The sequence below is a fragment of the Micromys minutus genome (genome assembly GCF_963924665.1).
Source record: "Micromys minutus genome assembly, chromosome: 1".
Taxonomy (NCBI): domain Eukaryota; kingdom Metazoa; phylum Chordata; class Mammalia; order Rodentia; family Muridae; genus Micromys; species Micromys minutus.
In genome coordinates this window covers 158,783,950-158,806,689 of record NC_137969.1, presented here as the reverse complement: position 1 = coordinate 158,806,689, position 22,740 = coordinate 158,783,950, and the positions used below count along the sequence as shown (strand labels likewise).

Here is a 22,740-nt window from a genome sequence, read left to right as displayed (position 1 = left end):
CAGTGTTATGGTTTGCATATGCTTGGCCCAGGGAGTAGCACTAGTAGAAGGTGTGGCCTTGTTGGACAAAGCCTGAGGATGCTCAGTCTGTTCCTGGGTTCCTTTGGATGAAGATGCAGAACTCTCAGCTCCTCCTGCACCATGCCTGCCTGGATGCTGCCATGCTCTCACCTTGATGACATTGGACTGAACCTCTGAACCTGTAAGCCAGCCCCAATTAAATGTTGTCCTTGTAAAACTTGCCTTGGTCATGGTGTCTGTTCACAGCAATAAAACCCTAAGACAGCCAGTAAGATAGCTTAACAGGTAAAGTACTTGCCTTGAGACTTGAGTTCAATCTCTAAAACCCACATGAAGGTAAAAGGAAATAACCAACTCCATAAAGTTTTCCATCATACACAAATACAGTTAATAAGAATTTTAAGCATAGAGGAAAAAAAACTCTAAAAAGCAGAAAATTCAAGCCAGACATTGTGACTCCATTCTAGCACTGAGATGCTGAAGCAGAATGAGTTTCAAAATAAATAAAAATAAATAAATTCAGATTGATGACACTAAAATATATTTATCTAAGAGTATATAAAAGTAAAATAAACTGTTATTAAGGTAAAAATATATGATATACTAACAATATAATACATAAACAATAAAAACCAAAACAAGTAGATATTTATGAAAACATAAGAACTTGGTGCCCCACAAGAACAGTTAACCCAAATGTAAGCAAACAGGGGAGAGACTAAGGGGACAGGGAGTGGATCTGGAGGAGTCGGGAGAAGAGTGGGGGTACATATTAAAGTGCACTTATGCAGGTATGAAATTCTAAAGAATTAATTAGAATGGCTTTTTAAAAATAGAATAGGCAATGTAGACGTAAAATTATTTTAACAAAAATGGTATTTTCTTGTAGAGGTTGAAAGATTAGCAATAGGACCTCATCTTTTATGTACCTTTAAAAGTAGAAAAAGAAACCTTCCTCAGTGTCTTAGACTGCAGTCCTTCCCTAATTCAGACAGCTGAAGCCCAACAAGTTCTTGAGGTTTTCTAAATGCTATGGTTCCAAATCCAAGAAAAATAAAATGCTTAGAACAAGGCTATAGTAGACGTTCAAATACTACATAATATATACTAAATAAATGTTTTAGAATTAGCAAGTAAACCAGAAAAGACCACATTCTAACCAACTTTTGTTGTTAACTTCCACTGTCAATGTGACTGAATGTGCAATCACCCAGGAGATTTACCTCTGATTGTGTCTATGAGCAGAGAGGTATCAATGAAGAGGGTCGACACCTCCAGTGTAAAGAACACCACGCCGTGGTCTGGGGCCCACACAAAAGGCACACTCTGCACCAGCATTCACCACCCAGCTTCCTAACTGAAGACAGAGTGTGACAAGTGTCTTGCTCTCCTGCCACTGTGGGGCTTTTCTTATCGTAATCGACTGCATCTACTCAAATCCTTCCTTCCTTATTTTTGTCAGGCTTTTTGTAGCAACAAGAGAAAAGTAACTAACATACCACCTCTCAGATTATCAAACTTGCCCTGCTCCACAAAGCAATCAATAAGGTTATTCACAACCTTCCATTTCAAGAACCAGGTACTTCAAAGAGTAGAACTGATAACTCTTCCCCCTTGGCTTTCTGAGCTGTTGAATGCAGAATCTACCAAAATTTCTGAAGTTGTGCTTAATAAAACAATAACAAAGATGTACTCAACCTTGGATTAGGTAAACACACAACCATTTCCATCATGTCCATCTAGGCCAGTGAGATGGCCCACTGAATAAAGCTGTTTGTCACCAAGACTGATGACTTTGCTTTCCTTGTAAAGCTTTGGGACTTACCAGTATGTTTCCTTCGTGGTGGTGCCATTGATGCCTGATGGAGAATAAGTTCTTGGAAAAATCTTCTTCGATCTTCTTCAATAGGCCTCTGAACATATAATACCTCTTCATACTGTATTCTAAAGATACATTTGACCTATACATACACATACACAAAAGAGAATATAAAATTAAATAAAAGCATACATGTTAAATCAAATTAAAATTCTATTTCTTGTCCCATTCCCGATAAACACAGCACATTCATTCTGACAAAAGGTTTGACTCCATAAGCTAAAAAAACAATGAAAATAGTCCAAGGCATTAACTAGTGGAAGTGTATATGTAAAGATCATCAGGTAAAACAAATCACATAACTGAGTGTACAGCTATTACCTAGTACCAAAATATAGTTATTTAGAACATACAATGAGGAGCTATAAGCATATTAAGGATAACTCTTTAAAATCTTATTTCTTTCTATTTCTCATCTACCCTCTAGAATCCTGATTCTACTGTCAATAAACTAGAGTTTGAAACACTTCACACAGACTATTCCATCACACAACTCTAATGAAAATTCATCAGTAGTTCTCTCAGCATGTACTGTCTGCTGATTACCTACCTCCTCCCATCTCCTCACCTGCTCTAGCGAGGCTTTCAATACACAGCTCCCTCTTCTAAGACATCCTACTTAAAGTCTTGTACACCATCTACATTTGTCACATGACACTTAACATTGCCTTTGATTTTTTGTCTGGTTGGTTGGTTGGTTGGTTGATTGGTTGACTGGTTTTAGGTCTAACTAACTTCTACCTTCTAGAATCCATTTTCTATGATAAAAAGCTTTTCTTATTGCTTCAATTATTTCTCCCATATTATGGTTTACTTTTCACTCTATAGAAAATACCCACTGATACAAAAAAAAGTTTTTAATTTTTGCAAGATCCGCCTTACTTATTTTTAGTACTTTTCTTCTGTTTTTGATTTTTTTTTTTTTTTTTTTTTTGGTGCCATGTCCAAGAACTCATTATCAAATATGGTTTCATAAAGTTTATTATCATGCTTACTTCTAAGAATCTTAAAAGTTGTAGCTCTTACTTATCTTTAAGTTAATTTGCATTAGGTATTAAAATAGGCATTCAACTTCATTTTTTTTAAAGCATGTAGAATAGACTTTCCAAGATTTAACAGTCCCAAAACTTTTATCAAAAATATCACTTGATGGGACCGGGTGGTAGTGGCACACACTTTTAATCCCAATACTTGGGAGGCAGAGGCAGGTAGATCTCTATGAGTTCAAAGCCAGCCTGGTTTCAGAGTGTGGTTCAGGACAGCCAAAGCTACAGAGAAACATTGTCTCAAAAATCAAGACACACACACACACACACACACAAACACCATTTGATGGAATTTGTGTGTGTGTGTGTGTGTGTGTGTGTGTGTGTGTGTGTGGTTAAACATGTACCACAGCATGCCTGTAGAGGTCAGAAGGACAACTTCCAAGAGTCAGTTCTTTTCTTTCACCACAAGGATGGCTCAAATACAGGTGGTCATTTTTGGCAGCAAGTACCTTTACTCACTGAGCCAACTATAAGCCAACAGAATTACTATATTATTAATTTCAAAGTTTTTTTAAACACATTTTTAATGTCATTCAACAAAAAAAGACCTATTTCAAAGCTTATCTACTAGTCCGTGAGTTGTTTTCATTTTTAATAAAATCCTTTCGGTAATAAAATTAATATTTCCTTTTTGTTTTACTATTGTAGCTTTTCAAAAAAGATAATATTAATTATATGTATAAATGTGTGAAGATGGAATTGTGACAAAAGAGTGTCACAGCCACTGCAGTTGGTGTTACAACGGGTTATAAGGCTACTAATGTGCGTGCTGGGAACCAAACCCAGAACCCCTGCAGGAGGATAGCCATCTCTTCAACTTCATGCTATAGCATTTCCATATTTTTACTTTTTCAATGTCTCTCTTTCTTCTAAACTTTAATTCCTATAAACCAGTGATAATCTATTTTTCATATATTCGGATCATTCACTCAGTCAAGATTTACTGTAGATGAAATACATGTGTACATAAATGTCTGTGTGTGTTTACAGGTATATTACCAGAAACTATACTAAGTAGTTACTCACTGTTGATAGAAGGGTAAAAAAAACAAACAGCACCTGCCTTAAGTAAATTCAGACTTAGCAAACCGGCACCTTAATAAACTAATAGGAATTGAGTGATAATCCTAACTGATGAAGATGATATTTGGCATCTCCTTGACCCCTCATTGAACCTAAAACAGGAAACTGCACCTATGGCATCTTAAAGAATTACTATCAGGAGGGATGGAGAGAGAACTCAATGGCTAAGAGCACTGGATCTTCTTCCAGGACCCAGAGTCAACTGCCAACACCAACAAGGCAACTCACAACAGCCTATATTTAACCCAAACTCTAGGGAGTCCGAGGCTCTCTTCTTGTCTCTGTAGACACCAAGTACACACAAGTACACAGATATACATGCTGGCAAAACATCCATACACATAAAATAGATAAGAGAATTAAAATTTTAAAAAAAGAATTACTATTAATGCATGATCTTGGAACCAAATAAACCTGAATTATTATTTTTGTTCTGCCATATGAAATAGCAGTGAGATTCTAAGCGCTACAGTTTATTAGCCTCCATTATTACAGAGCAATGATTTCTGAAAATTTTGATCACACATTTCAAAGGTCAGACACATGAGCATATTTCCTCTAAAAGAGCATGTTCCTTTAACACAGCATTCTAGTAATATATTATTTCTATTACAAAATACATATACACTAAGAACAGAAGAGAACATGAAAATTAACATGAATGGAAGTTCTAATGTTGTTTTAGACTACTAGAGTAGAAGATAGAAACATTAAAAATATAAAGAATATAAAAGAATATAAGATTATAAAAGGGGTTCTAAAAATGACTGTCATTTGTAGTAACAACACAAATCTCATGGAAATAATTCTTTTAAAATAGAGTAGAACCAAGTATCATAGCTAACATTTCGAACAATGATACAAAAGAAAAAGAACCTAAGATCTGGGGTTCCATGCTAACAAACTTCTGCTAATTAAGGATAATCAATCAATATCTTAGTTTTTCTGAATACTACATAAAGCTAAACTATGCCCTCTATGACAATAAGCTAGAAGTTATGGTTAATAGCCTTCATATTCCATCAGATACTAAACATTCAAATTTTATTTGGAACACATGAATGGCCCCACAGTTAAAAGTAGAAGGCTACTCTCTTTTTTTTAATTGAACAACTTTATTTTAAAAAACAAAGATAAATGTACAGATTTTAAGCATTTTTGCAAAAGTATAAGAATACATTTTTGTCAGTACTTGGTTTTGTTTAAAGGTTTGATAGTGTGCATTAAGATCTTCCTAGTTACAATGAGCATAAAGTACATATAAAATAAGATGTAACCTGGAATTAGTCAAAGTTTTCTTGGTGTGTAAAAATTAAGCATAATGGTTTTTCATTTTCTTTTCTTCTTGAACATCATATAGTCTGTGACTTGTTTCTGGGGTGTTCTGAGCTTTCTGGGGTTAGTATCCAATTATCAGTGACTGCATATTATGTCTGTTCTTTTGTGACTGGGTTATCTTACTCAGGATAATATTCTCTAGATGCATCCATTTTATTAAGAATTTCATAAAGTCATTTTTTCTGATAGCTGAGTAGTACTCCATTGTGTAAATGTACCACAATTTCTGTATCCATTCATCTACTGAAGGACATCTGGGTTCTTTCCAGCTTCTGGCTATTATAAATAGAGCTGCTATGAACATTGTGGTGCATGTATCTTTGTTGTATATTGGAGTGTCTCTGGGGTATATGCCCAGAAGTGGAATAGCTGGATCTTCAGGTAGTACTATGTCCAATTTTCTGAGGAATCGCCAGACTGATTTCCAGCGTGGTTGTATCAGTTTACAACCCCACCAACAGTGGAGAAGTATTCCTCTTTCTCCACATCCTCGCCAGCATCTGCTGTCATCTGAGTTTTGGATCTTGGCCAATCTGACTGGTGTGAGGTGGAATCTCAGGGTTGTTTTGATTTGCATTTCCCTGATGGCTAATGATGTCGAGCACTTCCTTAGATGCTTCTCAGCCATCCGATATTCCTCAACTGAGAACTTTTTGTTTAGCTCTGTACCCCATTTTTTAATAGGGTTGTTTGATTCTCTGTTGTTTAGCTTTTTGAGTTCTTTGTATACCTTGGATATTAGGCCTCTATCAGATGTGGGGTTGGTAAAGATCTTTTCCCACTCTGTTGCCTGCCGTTTTGTTTTCTTTACAGTGTCCTTAGCCTTACAGAAACTTTGCAATCTCATTAAGTCCCATTTGTCAATCTTTGACCTTAGAGCTCGAGCCATTGGTGTTCTGTTCAGGAAATTTTCTCCTGTGCCTATGTGTTCTAAGGTTTTCCCTACTTTCTCATCTAATAGATTCAGTGTACCTGGTTTAATGTGGAGATCTTTGATTCATTTGCAGTTGAGCTTTGTACAAGGAGATAAGAAAGGGTCTATTTTCATTCTTCTGCATGCTGAGTGCCAGTTGTACCAACACCATTTGTTGAATAGATTGTCCTTTTTCCATTGAATGTTTACTGCTCCTTTGTCAAAAATCAGGTGACCATATATGTGAGGGTTCATTTCTGGATCTTCTATCCCATTGATCCAAGTGCCTATCTCTGTACCTTGCAGTTTTTAACACAATTTCCTTGAGGTCAGCGATAGTGATTCCCGCAGATGTTTTCTTGTTGATGAGGATGGATTTCGCTATTCTAGGTCTTTTGTTATTCTAGATGAAATTGCACATTGCTCTTTCCAACTCTATGAAGAATTGGGTTGGAATTTTGATGGGGATTGCATTGAATCTGTAGATTGCTTTTGGTAAGATGGCCATTTTTACAATGTTGATCCTTCCAATCCATGAGCATGGGAGATCTTTCCATTTTCTGAGATCTTCCTGGATTTCATAGAAGGCTACTCTTACAGAGGACCCAAATTCAATTCCCAGCATCCAAGTCAGATAGCTTACAACTAACTAACTGCTTGTCACTCAAGTTTAAAGGGACATAATGTCCTTTTATGACCTTTGTATGCACGTGCACACACGCTCGCACACTCTCACACTTTAAAAATAAAAAAGCCTACTCAGGACGGTAAGATGCCTTAGCAGGTAAAATTATTTGCTACGCAAGCCTGACAACCTGAGTCTGATCCCCAGAAATGACAATGTAAGAAAGAAGCTGGTTCTCAAAAGTTGTCCTCTGATATACAGATCATAGCCTGCACACATGTACACAATCATATATTATTATATAACTATAAACTTATACATATAAATTATTATTATTACTACCATTATTATATAAAATAAATTATTTCATACAAAAGCAATAAAATAATGCAAATTCATTCTATCAAAACAACTAGCAAAGGTAAAACATGAAAAAATTCACTAAACTAATACTTGAAAGATAAAATTCTACATAATCAGGCTTATATTACATCTAAAATATGTAAATATTTAGATAAACATCATTTCTACAATTATCTCCTGGAAAAATATTTTTCAATGAGTAGTTTTTAAAAATACCATTTGAAGGTCATGTAAGATTGGGTATTAAGTTTTTTTAATAGGAGCTGGAGAGATGGTTTAGCAGTTAAGAGTATTGACTGTTCTTCCACAGGACCCAGGTTCAATTCCCAGCACCCAAATAGCAGTTCACAACTGTGTGTAAATCCAGTTTCAGGGGATCCAACACCCTCACACAAGCAAAACATGCAGGCAAAATGCCAATTCACATTAAATAAAAATAAATCATTTTTTAAAAATTTAATCAAGTTGGACAGTCGTGGTACACTCCTTTAATCCCAGAACTCAGGGGAAGCAGAGGCAGGCAGATCTCCTTAAGTTTGAGGCCAGCCTAGTCTACAGAGCAAGTTCCAGGACAGTTAGTGCTACAGAGAAACCTTGTTTTTTTTAAAGGGGTGTTAGACAGATAAGAGATAATTTTGTTGAGTTTCATTCAAAGCCAATTTCTTCACCTGAATCAATTATAGCTTTACTTTTTATTTGAATTTTTAAAAGAAAAATGCACAATAATATTTAATCCAAATAAAATCTAACTTTACCAATGAAAAGCTATAGATCACATCCCATCAACTGATCTCACAAAGACTGTAGAGGGCGTTATAGAGGGACAGTAACAGAAAAGCTCAGGCTCTCTGAGGAAGCTGCACCTGTCAGCCTCTGCTTCAGGCATGGAACTGTCTCATCTTCACAATAGTCAAGTGAATGGTGACTAAAAAGCTGTAGATTTGGTATAATAAGTGTGATATTTATGTTAAAGTTGTTTAATAAGTCAACAATTTTTGAACAATATAATAAGGCAGGCTAGAGACATGGCTCAGCCATTAAAGGCTAGCACACAGAAATATAAGGCAAAATAGGTATTTGAGCACTTCTTACCTCTTCAGGCAGCTCACTGTACATGGTTTCAGAGGTAGACAATAAAAATATAGGTGAAAAGGACGGTATATCCTGCAGCAATGTCAGAAAAGTTGCTCTCACAGTCTCACTGACAGCGTCCCACCAGTCACCAATATGAGGCATGTAAACAATACTCGGTACTGTTCTTCGAGCTTCTCGAAATATCTAAGGAGAGAACCAGTGTTTGAAAGCTTAAATTGAGTATTTTAAAGCCTACACATCAACCCTTGGATAATTAAATATGTCAATCATCCCCAATCTTAACTTCTTAAGATTGGATGCAAGAGCCTATATATGTAACTCCTATGTACTCTTGCCTCATCATATATAAAAAAAGTATTTTATAATTTAACCACTCCTAATTGAATACACATTAATAGCATAAAGATAGTAAATTGCTTACCATGTTCAATTAATAAGGCACACCATTATAATAATGCTGCAATAAAAAATAAGCATACCATTTCTATTGCCCATATTAATTTTACTGTTATTAGTGAACTTCAATAAGGAAGAAAAGGACAGCATTGTTGAAATACTTAAGTATTTATACTTAAGTCTAAAATCACTGACCACAAGAATACATGTTAACCAAAATGCACTACCCTAGAGCTTAAATTTAATGAACTACTTTCTGCTTACATTCTTATTCACTCTGCCAACACAGAACTATAAGAACCAGATTGGCTATTAACTGCTAAACCAGAACTGCTTTCCTCTACAAGGAAGTTAATATCTGTTGAGGCCATTACTGAATTCTTGTATGTTAATATGCAATCTTTTTAACAAGTTTAGATAAAAATGTTGAACATCTGACAATATGTCTTCTAACTAGAAAGTTCTATATTTTAGTTAGTTCCCTTATTTTAAACACGTCACAATGAGCCTATGCAATGTAAAGGATAAATAAGAACCTAACACAAATGACTAAGAGCAGATGTAGTAACATATGCCTATAATCCCAACATGTAGGTGGCTGAGGCAAAAGAACTGAAAATTCCAACACAGATGGGGTTACAGAGCAAGGTTGTGGGCAGTCTGGGCTTTACAGCAAGATCCTCTCCTCTTCTCTTCTCTCTCTCTCTCTCTCTCTCTCTCTCTCTCTCTCTCTCTCTCTCCCTCCATCCCTCTTCCCCCTCAGACATACACACACACACACACACACACACACACACACAATTATAGAAAATGTCTAAAGAATAAAAAGAACTATTTTTATTTCATGAGTGTCCTTACCACTTACACAAGATTATTCACTAATATTTCACACACTAAACCTTTTGAATAAAATAAAAAGTGCTGCCAACACAGTAAGTAACCAGTTCACAGAGGCTCAAATGTACTCTGCCAAGGTGGAAGGAATACAGACGCTCCTATCACAGTTTCAAAAGAAATGTTTGCTCCTTCCTTTGCTCGATATTTGCATACCCACCAATCCAGAGCAGCTGTAGACCGTTTCTTCAGGACTCACAAACTCTGACCTTTACTGAAAACACAGTTATCCTCAGTTTTGGAAATCTATGTTTTTTCTTTCCCATTTCAACGTTCTTATAGAAAATTTTTTAAAAAAGAAAAAATAATTGGCTAAAGGAAGGAACCACACAGGAGTGCAAAGGCAACTGAAACATTCATTTAAAAAAAAAAAAATTGCTCCATGTTGCCAAGACCAGCCATGGTTTGAGGAAGACAGTAATCCATTCTTATGGCTACTTTCCAATTCCCCTGTCTATTGTGGTAAAATTAAGAGGAAGGGATATTAAGAAGAGTGATCAAAGAAAGACTAGCAAACAGTAACCTCACACACGTCATAAATGGACCACTGCAAGTCACCACCCCATGCCTGGTGCACAAAAGAAAAACGCATGCCTCTGCAAAAGATCTTTGCCCTATTCTAGCACTTCTGTTAGGCTGTCTAGGAAACATGTTGAGAACATCCAGCTACAACCAAGTGTCAGCGTGAACGGGCACTACAACAGGCTAGGGATAGGAAGGACTTCACAAAGCCAGAGTTGAACAATGTGAGCGACAAGGGCTCTGCTGACTACAATGTGAACTGCACATACTCAGTTCTCAGAGACAAGATTTTGTTTATATTTCTTTTTTATTTTCATCAAATTCTCTTCAAAATTTATAACTTAAACATAATATTCTATTATTTCCAATGTCTCTAAAAATATCCTCGCTTTTAATAAAATTTTACAGATTAGAAAACCCAGAGCAGATGAGTTTAACACAAATATGGAAAAATCCAAAAAGTTTAGCCTTTTTAATCCATGAGTATAATGATATGACTGAAGAACTAACTTTACTACAGAAGACTACAAGAGATAAACAATATCTATAGATTATTTCTACAGTGTTTCCTCTAGGCCTTTAGTTGGGAACTGTTTACGTTCTAGAAAAAAGCACTGAAGGACTTTTCCTTTTAATTCCTCAGTTTGTATATCACAATGTTACAGAATACTTTCATAGTTTTAAATATAAAACCAACTCATTCTAATTTCCCACTTTTATACTAAAAATTCAAAAGGAGAGCTGGAAGTTTAACTTAGTGAGGAAGTGCGTGTATAATGTTTCTGAGACTCAAGTTCAATTAGAAGTACTGAATGAATGAATGTTCCAAAACACGCATTTTAAAATTCTTAAGAGTATAAACATCAAAGAAATAGCATTTTATTGTGAATTGTGGGATAGTGATTTACGAGTAATGTAAAAACAGCCTTTCAACAGTTTACTCATGATCATTAGACCATGTTTTAGTGTTGAGAAGCAGGATTCTGGGGATGACCCAGGGTTTCACAGAATAGGCAAGTATTCTGTCACTGAGCTACAGCCCATGTTGGAAATTTTTAAAGCTGTGGACTAAAATAATCTTTGTGGAATGAAATACCTGTTAATTCAGAGGGAAAACAGAGCCCAGTTTTAAGGAAGTGGCAACTGGCTGGGAACAAGTGATGCCATTGGAGAACTAGGAATACTCACCTATAAGGTGTCTTGGATTGGTGGATGTGCAAGGTGTAGTAGAAAACAGAAAAACTGTTATAGAGAAAAAAAGACAGTAGGCCAAATTACTGAACCAACCGTTTCAAACACCTCTGACATGACCAGCACTTGCACACTTCAAATGAGCATGTTCCAGTGCCTGTTCACACTGTTCTTTTCCTCCTGGCTTCATTCTTGACCCAGATACTACACAGTCTCTTAACCAGGTTCTCTTTTCCTTACGTTTTTTTTTTTTTAAATCACAAACTACTTACGCTAAATATCAAAAGCAAAACTGAGCTTACTGGACTAGCAGTACCCATCTTAAACTACACTTATATTTCTAGAAGTTCTAATGTCTGAAGGGCAAAACTGAGAAGGCAGTGTTTTAGCCACCAAACTAAAGTGTCTGGGGCAGAGCACTTGCCTCGTGGGACAGACTCAGCTTGATTCCCTGGCACTACATGAAAGCAAGTTCAATGTGTGAAATGTGTGTCATTTTCTCTGTTTTGGCAGCTCTGGGGATCGGATCCATATCTTTGCACAAGTTGGTCAGTGTCCTACCAATGAGTTATATATACCCAGCCCTACACATGTGAAGAATTTACAGCCTCATTACAAACCATTTTGCTTAAAAATTGAAATCAATGGGAAAAAATCAAATGCACATGTGAATAAAGTAGAAAACTCAAAGCCAGATATGTTCTGACTTACCTAAGAGGGGCTATCACAGGCAAGAGGCAAAGAACTTTATTTCATCAAGAAAATTCTAGAATGTCACTTAGTATATTAAAATTATAAAACACAGCTAAAAGTAAACTTTGGGGAGCTAAAACTCAAATTTTATACAAAGCACTTTATTTTAAAGCTCTAATGAATTGAATTTTTTATATCTTGCTATAAGATTATGTAGTATTACTGGTGATTTATTTTATTAATATCATCTTAATGTATTTATATTCTATTCACCTAAGATTTACTGAGCAACTTCTGTGAAAACAAGGCACTGTATGACCCCTAAATTCAAGAATACAAAAGAAATGATACCATGCTTTTATACATAAGTATAGTACCAGCCACTGAGGAAGTACTGCTTCTGCACAGTGGCAACACTACAAAACTTCTGTGACGTTAAATTTTCTGATATTTTCATTCCATAAAGACTACAATTCAATAACTATTACACATTCTAAAGTAAGACAATTTGATCTGTTTACAACCTTAAGGTGAGTGTATACCACAGAAAAAAACTAGACATCATATGAACAAACACAAAACAACCAGTGTGCACGTCAGCTACACATACATCAAAATTGGAATGATACTGAAGATTGGCATGGCCCCCAAACAAGGATGACATGCAAATTAGTGACGTGCTCCATATATTTTGAAAGGAGGGTGGATGTAAAGCTGGGTGGGTAGGATAATAGGAAGGGTCTGAGAGGAGTTGAAAAAAGGAAAAACATGGTCAAATATATTGTATAAGAAATTTTTTAAATAAACTAAAAGGGGGAGATTGCACTGAGATAAGTATTAATCTGTTAATATTACTGAGTCAAAAATGACTTTTCCAACCTTTACCAATCCTACATCTAATAGAGGTCTAGTATCTAATACACACACACACACACACACACACACACACACACACACACACACACAAAAAGAAGTTGGACTACAGAATGAGGTACAGAGATAAACAAAGAATTCTCAACTAAGGAATACCAAATGGCTGAGAAGCACCTAAAAAAATGCTCGACATCCCTAGTCATCAGGGAAATGCAAATCAAAACAACCCTGAGATTCCACCTCACACCAGTCAGAATGGCTAAGATCAAAAACTCAGGTGACAGCAGATGCTGCAGAGGATGCAGAGAAAGAGAAACACTCCTCCACTGCTGGTGGGGCTGTAAGCTGGTACAACCACTCTGGAAATCAGTCTGGTGGTTCCTCAGAAAATTGGACATAGTACTACCTGAGGACCCAGTTATTCCACTTCTGGGCATATACCCAAAAGTTGCTCCAACATATGACAAGGACACATGTTCCACTATGTTCATAGCAGCCTTATTTATAATAGCCAGAAGCTGGAAAGAACCCAGATGTCCTTCAACAGAGGAATGGATACAGAAATTGTGGTACATTTACACAATGGAGTACTACTCATCTATTAGAAACCATGACTTTATAAAATTCCTAGGCAAGTGGATAGAACTAGAAGTTATCAGCTAAATCCACCACAGCTCCCAGGGACTAAAACACCAACCAATGAGTTCGCATAGAGAGACCCATGGCTCCAGGTACATATGCAGCAGAGGATAACATTTTCTGGCATCAAAAGGAGAAGAGGCCTTTGGTCCAGCTAAAGCTCATTTTCCCAGTGTAGGGGAAGGCCAGTGTGCTGAGGTTGGAGAGGGAGCACCCTCATGAAGGCAATGGGAGAGGGAGGTGGGATGGGATGGGGAAGGGGATAACATCTAAAATGTAAATACCGAGAATAACCAATAAAAAAAAAAAAAAGCAAACAAACAAAAACTGGCTTTTCCTGAGAACACCCAGATATATTTTCTCTCTGGGAATAGAAAATTATAAAACTTTCACCAAATAAAATATTTAATTCACTATTTGAAATTATTCATAACACTATATAATACCTAAATTTCAAAGCTTTTGATAAAACACACATATAAAAGCTTAAGATTTGGCTCAGTGTTTGAGAACATACATTGCTCCTCCTGAAGACCTGAGTTTGATTTTCAGATGCACATCAAGCAGCTTACAAGTGCCTAAAACTGCAGACCCTGGGCCTCTGACATCTCTGACTTCTGTGGGCACGTGCATTCATGTGCACATATACTCCCCTCATATACAGATATTTAAAATAATTATTAAATCTTTTTTAAAAAGCATATAAATTAATAATCTCTTTAATAATACCTCTTTGAACAAAAATATAAAATATTTCCTCATCCTTTTTCTTAGTCAATAATGAGAACAATACAGGAGACAGCATGCACGTCTGAGAATGGAAGAGAGAATTACAATTATTACTGGGGTTTGTTCTGGTTTTTTGTTGTTTGTTTTTTTGTTTTTGTTTTGTCTCATGAGTCTGGAGGGAAGTTAAGAGAAAAAGTTTCATGTAATTCAGGCTGGCCTTGGACTCATTATGTAGCCAAGAATAATGCTGAACTCCTGATCTACCTGTTGCTACCTTATGCACTACCCAACTGACACTAGTTTTGAGCAAGTCTCTTACTGTAGATTACTAATACCTCAGGACTTAGGTAGGGCTCAGTAACTATGTGTGAACTTAGATACCAAACATGAATGTTCCAAGATTCCCACTCACCTTGAACATGCTCAATTATGTAAGAACAGCGCATATACACACAAAGAACCTTATTATGCCTACTAGTAACAGACAGAAACCACAAAAGTACTATATCTCAAAAATGTACTCTATTTAAGACCTAAAATAGTAATAGATTGGAGCATGAATTTAAAATATAAGTTCCTAAAACCTACCCCAAATTCAGTAAAATAGGACCCCTGGGTCTGGAGTTAAAAAATTAAGAAATTTCAGTAAATGCCTCCAAGTAATTCTAAGACACATTAAATCTCAGTGAGGGAACTCTTCAGTGGGAACCAATTTCTCTAATTTATTTCTCTCCTAATATTAATTTATAAGTTAATATAGACAGGTTGGGAGAGGAAGTCTTGCCTCTCACATACGTGCACTTTGTATGTACATATACATCTTGCATCTGTATGTTTTTAAAAGCAGCTAAGCAGTTAACACCATAGATGCAGTGTAAAGAACAACTCTGCATTTCCCATACATAAGAAATGTATTTCCGGAGGCTGGAGAGATGGCTCAGTGGTTAAGAGCACTGGCTGCTCTTCCAGAGGTCCTGAGTTCAATTCCCAGCAACCACATGGGAATTGACCATCTGTAATGGGATCTAATGCCCTCTTCAGGTGTGTCTGAAGACAGCTACAGTGTATTTATATAAAATTAAATAAATAAGTCTTTAAAAACAAAACAACAACAACAAAAGAAATGTGTTCCCTTAGCAGCATGAAACCAAGTTGTTTAAAATGTTAGTTAGAACTCCATAAAACATATTTTCAAATCTATGCGGATAAATAAGTGGTCGTGGCAGGAAGGACTGTGCTAGTGCATAAGGAGGACAGTGCAACTGTCTTAACATTTCTTCGGGTTTGAAAAAAAATTTTATACAATATATTGTATATACTGCATATCACAATGTTAAATTAAACTATATAGTAAAAAAAAGTAAAGAGAAAAAAATGTGTTCCTTTAAGGGTATTGAAGTCTTCTCTATTTCATTGTCATGCTATACTATTAAATCCAACTTATTTTGTATTAAGTATGTTAAAGTGGGTAACGTTGCTTGATTAAACCAGATGTCATACATTCAAACCCATAAACACATACTGTAGAAACATCTTCAAAAAAGTTGTTCTCCTTCTCCACTGTTGGTGGGGTTGCAAGCTAATACAACCACTCTGGAAATCTGTCTGGCGATACCTCAGAAAATTGGATATAGTACTACCTGAAGACCCAGCTATCCCACTTCTGGGCATATACCCCAGAGACACTTTAATACACAACAAAGATATATGCACCACAATGTTCATAGCGGCTCTATTTATAATAGCCAGAAGCTGGAAGGAACCCAGATGTCCTTCATAAGATGAATGGATACAAAAATTGTGGTACATATACACAATGGAATACTACTCAGCCACCAGAAACAATGACTTAACCAAATTCTTAAGAAAATGGCTGCATCTAGAGAATATCATCCTGAGTGAGATAACCCAGTCACTGATAGTGGGATGCTAACCCCAGAGGCTTGCACTCCCCCAGAAACAACTCACAGACTGTATGAAGTCCAAGAAATAAAGAAAACAAAACAAAAAAAAATATTTACAAAACAAGAAAACTTTAACTATTTCCATGTTACATTTTGTTTTACATGTACTTTATGCTCATTGTAACTATTAAGTTTTCAAGGCATACTATCAAACCTTGAAAAAAATCAAGTACTGACCAAAAAATATATATTCATATAGTTTTATGTAAAAACTATGATAAATCGGAAAAAAAAAGTACTGACAAAAATGTATAATTTTAAGCAAAAAATGTCTAAAATCTGTACATTTATCTTTGTTTTGTAAAATAAAGTTCTTTTTAAAAAAAGTTGTTCTCTAACCTCTACATATATATATATATATATACATATATATATATATATATATATGGCATGTATTTCTGCCCATGCATGCGCGCGCACACACACACACACACACACACACACACACACACACACAAATAGATAAGTAGATAAACGCAAAACTTCACAAACATTAGAGAAATGCATGCTAGGAGTAACTTGCCATAGACTGACTCTTCTGCTACACATTTACTCAGAGATGATCCTCAGGACAGAGTCCTAGTCCCAAAGAGAGAAGGCAGAAAGAAAGGAAGAGGATACAGAAAACTTTTTAAATGCTATGGTTTAGTTCTTGAATCATACCCACTACCCTGGGCTTCTTTTCTTATCTACTTAGACCCAGATTTGCTGACCTTTTTAGGTTATTTTTAGAAATCAGTTTTACTTAAATCTGTTGAAAAACTTCTACATGTATAAACAGTGATTGGCTGGTCACAGCACAGCCCAGGTCCGGCCAGCGCGTGGCATGAGCTCTGCATCTAAGAAGCTTTTGAACTGCACTGAGAAATTGACTTTTCTCAAACTGCACAGACAAATGGTGAGACCAAGGTATTATTTTTCTCCCATCAACAGGTACCCCTCCCTCCACTTTCACCATCCACATGACCAAAAAAAAAAAAAAAAAAAAAAAAAAGCCAGAAATAAAAAAGAACAAAGAATGTGAAGTTAGGATTCAAATTTAGCCAAGTTATGGCTTTTCTTTAGAAGGCCCAGGCTCTGAGTACGATGAAGCTACAGTTTATTATGAGATGTCCTGAGGGCTGTGTATGTGTGCTTTACCACACTAAACCTATACCCTGGGCCTCAATACACACAGCAGACAACTACAGAACACAGACTCCTGCTTTGAAAATGATTCTCTTAATGTGACTTTTTTAAAAAGTGTCATACATGTTATCTCCAGCTGAGTTATACCTTTTTGAAATGTTCTTACCTCAAACCCTACAGAGTCCTGGAATCACAGGTGTTGGCCAACCCAACCTAGCAAAATTATTTAAAGGGGCAGGATTTGGGGAGGGATAGAAAAGATAATTTACTGAGTAAGGTTCTTACTACCCAAGTATTCACAGTCAGGAGTACCTGACCTTGACTCCCGCTGGGAATATGAATTTGTAATACCAGTATTGGAAGGTAGAGACAAGAACATACTTGAAGCTTTCTGGCCAGCCAACGTAACTTAATCAGTTAGTTCCAGGTTCCAGTAAGAGAACCTACTTCAAAAATAAGGTGCAAGGCTCCTAAGAAATGACACTGGAGGTTAACTTCTAGCCTCAAAAGGCACCACTGCATGTTCAGGAGAGGAGAATCTCACAGTACCACCTGGTTGATTTTGAATATCATGGCACAAACTATTCTGCTTCACCCTCTAAGATTGAGAATACAGTGACAATGGACAACGCACCTGTCTCCTGTGACCTTAGTTATCTTTCATTAGCTTGATACTCAAATACAAATGCCATAAAAAGAAAAGGTTACAAACACTACAACAGTTGGTATTGTAGTTGGGACTTTTTCTTACTTTATATTGTAATTATCTGTATAAATTAGTTGGCTAAAAATTTAGCTCAGTAAAAGCACCTGCCACAAGGTCCTAGGTCTGATCTTCATCACTGCAAAACTAAAAACATAAAAACAGAAAGAAAGAAAACAAACATGAAAGTTTAATCATTCCCAATTCCTACCCCTAAACCAAAGCAAACCAATCAGGAACAGATTGCACACTCGTGCACACTCGTGCACACGCACACACACACACACACACACCCCACCTTTACTTTTTCATATCAAACTGTGTAAACCAACCCCATCTCTGTTGGTGGCCCTATAGTATGCACATGACTTGTCTCCCAGCACCCCATTATAGAACTTTTATTTGTTTGTTTGTTTGATCATATAAAAGTCCACTGTAGCTGTCTTCAGACACACCAGAAGAGGGCATCAGATGGTCATGAGTCACCATGTGGTTGCTGGGATTTGAACTCAGGACCTATGCTCTTTACCACTGAGCCATCTCTCCAGCTCCTATAGAACTTTCTATTTGCTTTATGAATTATGTTTGTCAGCATGCACAAGGTTAAAGAGATGGCTCAGTGGTGAAGAACACTACATGCTCTTCCAAAGGACCTAGGTTCAAGTCCCAGCACCCACATGGCAGTTCACAACTGTCTGTAACTCCAATTTCAGAGGACCAGACACCATTAAACAAACATACATGTAATCAAAACACCAAAGCACATAAAATATAAAAGTAATATAAAACACAATCATGACAAAAAGCCATGATTAATATCCTTCTGCATCTGACAATGAATTCTTATAGCTAACAAATCTTTAGGGGCAAAGTTTTTAAATACATAATTCCAGATCAAAAGGTTATACCTACCTTAAATTTTTTATAAGAAAAAAAGCATAACAATACTCTAAAATATACAAATTTACATTTAATTTTAACTAAATACAAATATTCAACATCTCCAGCATTTCTAGAATTAACTTTTTAAGTTTTTGTTAATTTTAAACAAAACTTGTGATTTTCATGTCTATGTATATGAGAAGGCAAAAATCTTTAACTAGTTAGTTGGGTTTTATTTTTTTTAATCTCCTTATAAATACAAAGCAAATTTGTTCTTTTTTTTTTCCTTTGCTCTTTGGCAGAGGTTGGAGGAGAGTAAGATTGGTACTCACAATATAATCTGGTATTATCATGAACTTTTGATTTCCCTACATCAGCTTTTAGAATACTGAAAATTACAGGTTTATCCCACTATATCATGCTAGGTTTTGCAAAATTTTTGTTAGATTTTTATTCTTTATCGTTCCTGATTTAAATATTATTTATATTTAAGAAATTTTTTCTTTTTTGATTGATTGATTGATTTAATTTATAGGAGTACACTAGCTGTCCTCAGACACACCAGAAGATGACATCAGATCCCATTACAGATGGCTGTGAGCCACCATGTGGTTGCTGGGAATTAAACTTAGGACCTCTGGAAGAGCAGCCAATGCTCTTAACCACTGAGCCATCTCTCCAGTCAAAGAAATTTGCTCTTGATATATGTATAAAATATATATTTTTACCAGACAATGTGTATTAATTATATTTGAAATATATATTTGCTATATAAAACTTAAATTTTTCTGTAGTCAAGTTCCTTTATTTGTGTCCTAGTTTTATATTGTTTAGAAACTACTTTCTTAAACAAATGATAATAAGTATATATAGGTCTTGTGAATTCTCCCAGCTGCAGTTCTAAAGCTGATCTAGAATTTTGTTTGCATTTACATATACAGACAAATAGGAAAGTGAATTGTTTTGTTTTTCTATTGTCTGTAGTTAAATCCATCTGAAACCTTGCGTTTTTTGCACCTGACTACTTTGTTCCAAAAAAAAAAGCAATGGATACTTTTGTTTAATGTGCCCTAGGCATGAAACAGCTTTGGCCACCAAGCTAGGCATCAAGCTAGGATGAACAAAGGACTGCCATCTGCTCTGCCCCTGCCTGGTGTAAGAGCAACACCACAAACAAGGTGTCCCTTTGCCCATTGTCAGGAGTGGACACTTCTTATACATGAATAAATGCTTAGATCGATAGTTCATACCCTACTTACCCATCCATTCTATTCTATGTCATGCCACATGGCTGGGCAACTGTTACTCAGCTTCACATGACCATCTTCTGTGTCTGGATGGATCTCCCTGCACCTGACACAATCTCAGAATTCCTCTTTCTCACTGTTGGCTGTCCCTCTAATCCTGCCTCAGCTCATTGGCCAATCAGCAATTTATTGACAGGTGAATGCTTTTACACAGTACACAAGAGACTATCTCTCCAACTGTCCCTGTTAAGGACAGCCAGTTTTTTAAAAGCACTCACTAAACAGCCCATTTCTTCCATGTTACTGATATAGACAGTGTTGGTAGGAGCCATTCTAATATGCTGTCTCTACAGGTCAGGGTGTGTTTTGTTTGTTTTGTCTTTTTGGTCCTTCTATTGTATCTGTTCTGGTACAGGTACAAGTTTTTTATTATTGTCATCCTAGCATACCCATAAAAAATATCAAACATTTTATATTATACTTTTTCCTCTAGAATTCACCTTGTGATTCTCATGTTGATTATCTGGAAGAAAAAGAAATCTTGTTCGGTTGCTCCCCTAAATTATAGTGGGATTATAAATGGGATTAGACTTAAAAATTATGAATAATTCAGAAAAGAACTCTCAGCTTTCTTGTTTTGGTCTTAGCAGCAATGAAAATGAAAACCATGATGACAGCTAACAGTTGAGAGCACTGACATCAAGCCTATTTGATATATTTATTTTAATACAACCCCAGACTATTATCTTCATTTCATTTGTAATAGATTCAAGGTTCAGTTGAGTCCAACGGCAAGATCTAGGTTATAATAATGAAGCCGTGTGGCTAAGGTTCTATGATTTAATCTGACTTGGGTCTATACCTGAATTAAAGTATAATATAATAATTTAAAACAAGGGTTTTTTTTTTTTTTTTTTTTTTTTTTTTTTTTTAAGTACAACTGTCCCTTTTAATTGAATTGAACTTTTCTTCTTAGGCCTTATATACTAATTTGTTCAGTTAATTCCTAGGTAACTTAGTAGCTGTTTTAAGTCATCCTCTCTATCCATTGTATTTCTAACTTATTGTGATTAATAAATAAGAAAGTACCAGTTTTAGACCATTACATTTGCAAGTGCCTACCTTATAATCCTGTTATAATCCTAAACATTTTAATTCTGTAAGTTTTCCAGAAACAATGATATCACAATCAATACTTGAAACCATAACACAGAGTTTTCAATATTTAATTCCCTCAATGTTTGAATCAATCTTGCATGTCTCAATAGTGACTTATCACTTTTTTAACTAAAAGGCTCCATTCAGCGGTGCTTTCTTTGTGGCTGCTGTCTAAGGAGGCTGGTCTATTTTGCCATTCTCTCAGCTCTCCTCCTCTCCTACGGCTGGAACACTTCAGCATCAGAGTCATAGTAGTCTACAGAATGATTCGCCTGTCAAACTGTATAGGTTGAGTGCTTTTATAACACATTTCAATGTCCCCTTCTACAATTAGTGCTGTTTAGATTCTCACGTTTCTAAAGTCAATTTTGGTAATTTATACTTTCCTAGTCCATTATCTGAATTTACTTGAACTGACACTGAATAATACTCTTACTTGTACAAACCTGCAAATTTTTCTCATCCAGAAGAAAACATATGAGCAAACATCAAAGTAAATGTTACTGGAAAAGATTCACAGTTAAGATATGTCAAACTGAGAGCAAAATACTGGTATATAGTTTTATATTACAGCCACAGAATTTAGAAAAAAACCTTTAAACAAAGTTCTCTAAGAAATACTGTTAATTACCCGAGAACTGTAAATAAAAAACAAATTAAGCTGAAACCACTAAAAACTTTTTAACAAACATGTATTTCCTGCTACGAGCATCTAATCTGGGAACAACTTTCAGTTAAATAACCAAAACACAATGATCAAGTTTTTATAAATGGCACCTCACCAATTATAAAAGCCATATAAAAATGGACAAAACATTCAAGTTCAAATTGACACTATCTTACTTACTGGAAACATGAATATTCAAATATTTAACAAGCACTTCATGATGAGAACACTGTCAGACATCTGAAGCCCCAGTTACTAAGGAGGCTGAGACTAGGATTTCCAGGCCAGTCTGAGCAACTAAGCTTAACACTCCTACAAAACTGAAGCGCTGAAGAGATGGTTCTGTATCCAAGTCGCTAGAACTCATGGATATGCCAGGTGGGTATGGCAGCCACCTTTAGTTACAGCCTCAGAGAGCAGAGACAAGGGATCACCAAAGGAAAGTAGAAAGCAAGATTATCTATATAGGCAAGCTCTGGATCTGGTGGGAAAATCCTATCTCACTGAGTAACACAGAAGTTCTACCCAAGTTGTATCCCAACATCAACCTAAGGATGCCACATAAATTTGCGCCCACACACATGAAAACATGCATGCACACAGAGACATAAAAATGGAAAAAGACCAAAAATAAAAAAAAAAAAAAAGAAGGGGGAAAAAGCCCTAATGAGTTCCCACTATGTACACA

General features: G+C 35.9%; 1 protein-coding gene across 1 annotated transcript in view; it reads right to left on the bottom strand.

The window, feature by feature from the left end:
- The window catches only part of ATAD2B (ATPase family AAA domain containing 2B), a 115,859-nt gene that overhangs the window by 32,236 nt on the left and 60,883 nt on the right, over positions 1-22,740 (bottom strand). Inside the window, exons 19-20 of the mRNA XM_080927180.1 lie at positions 8,364-8,549; positions 1,847-1,982 (exon numbers count right to left, since the gene is read on the bottom strand). Of these exons, the coding sequence (XP_080783306.1) occupies positions 1,847-1,982; positions 8,364-8,549 (322 nt within the window). The remainder of the gene's footprint in view (positions 1-1,846; positions 1,983-8,363; positions 8,550-22,740) is intronic.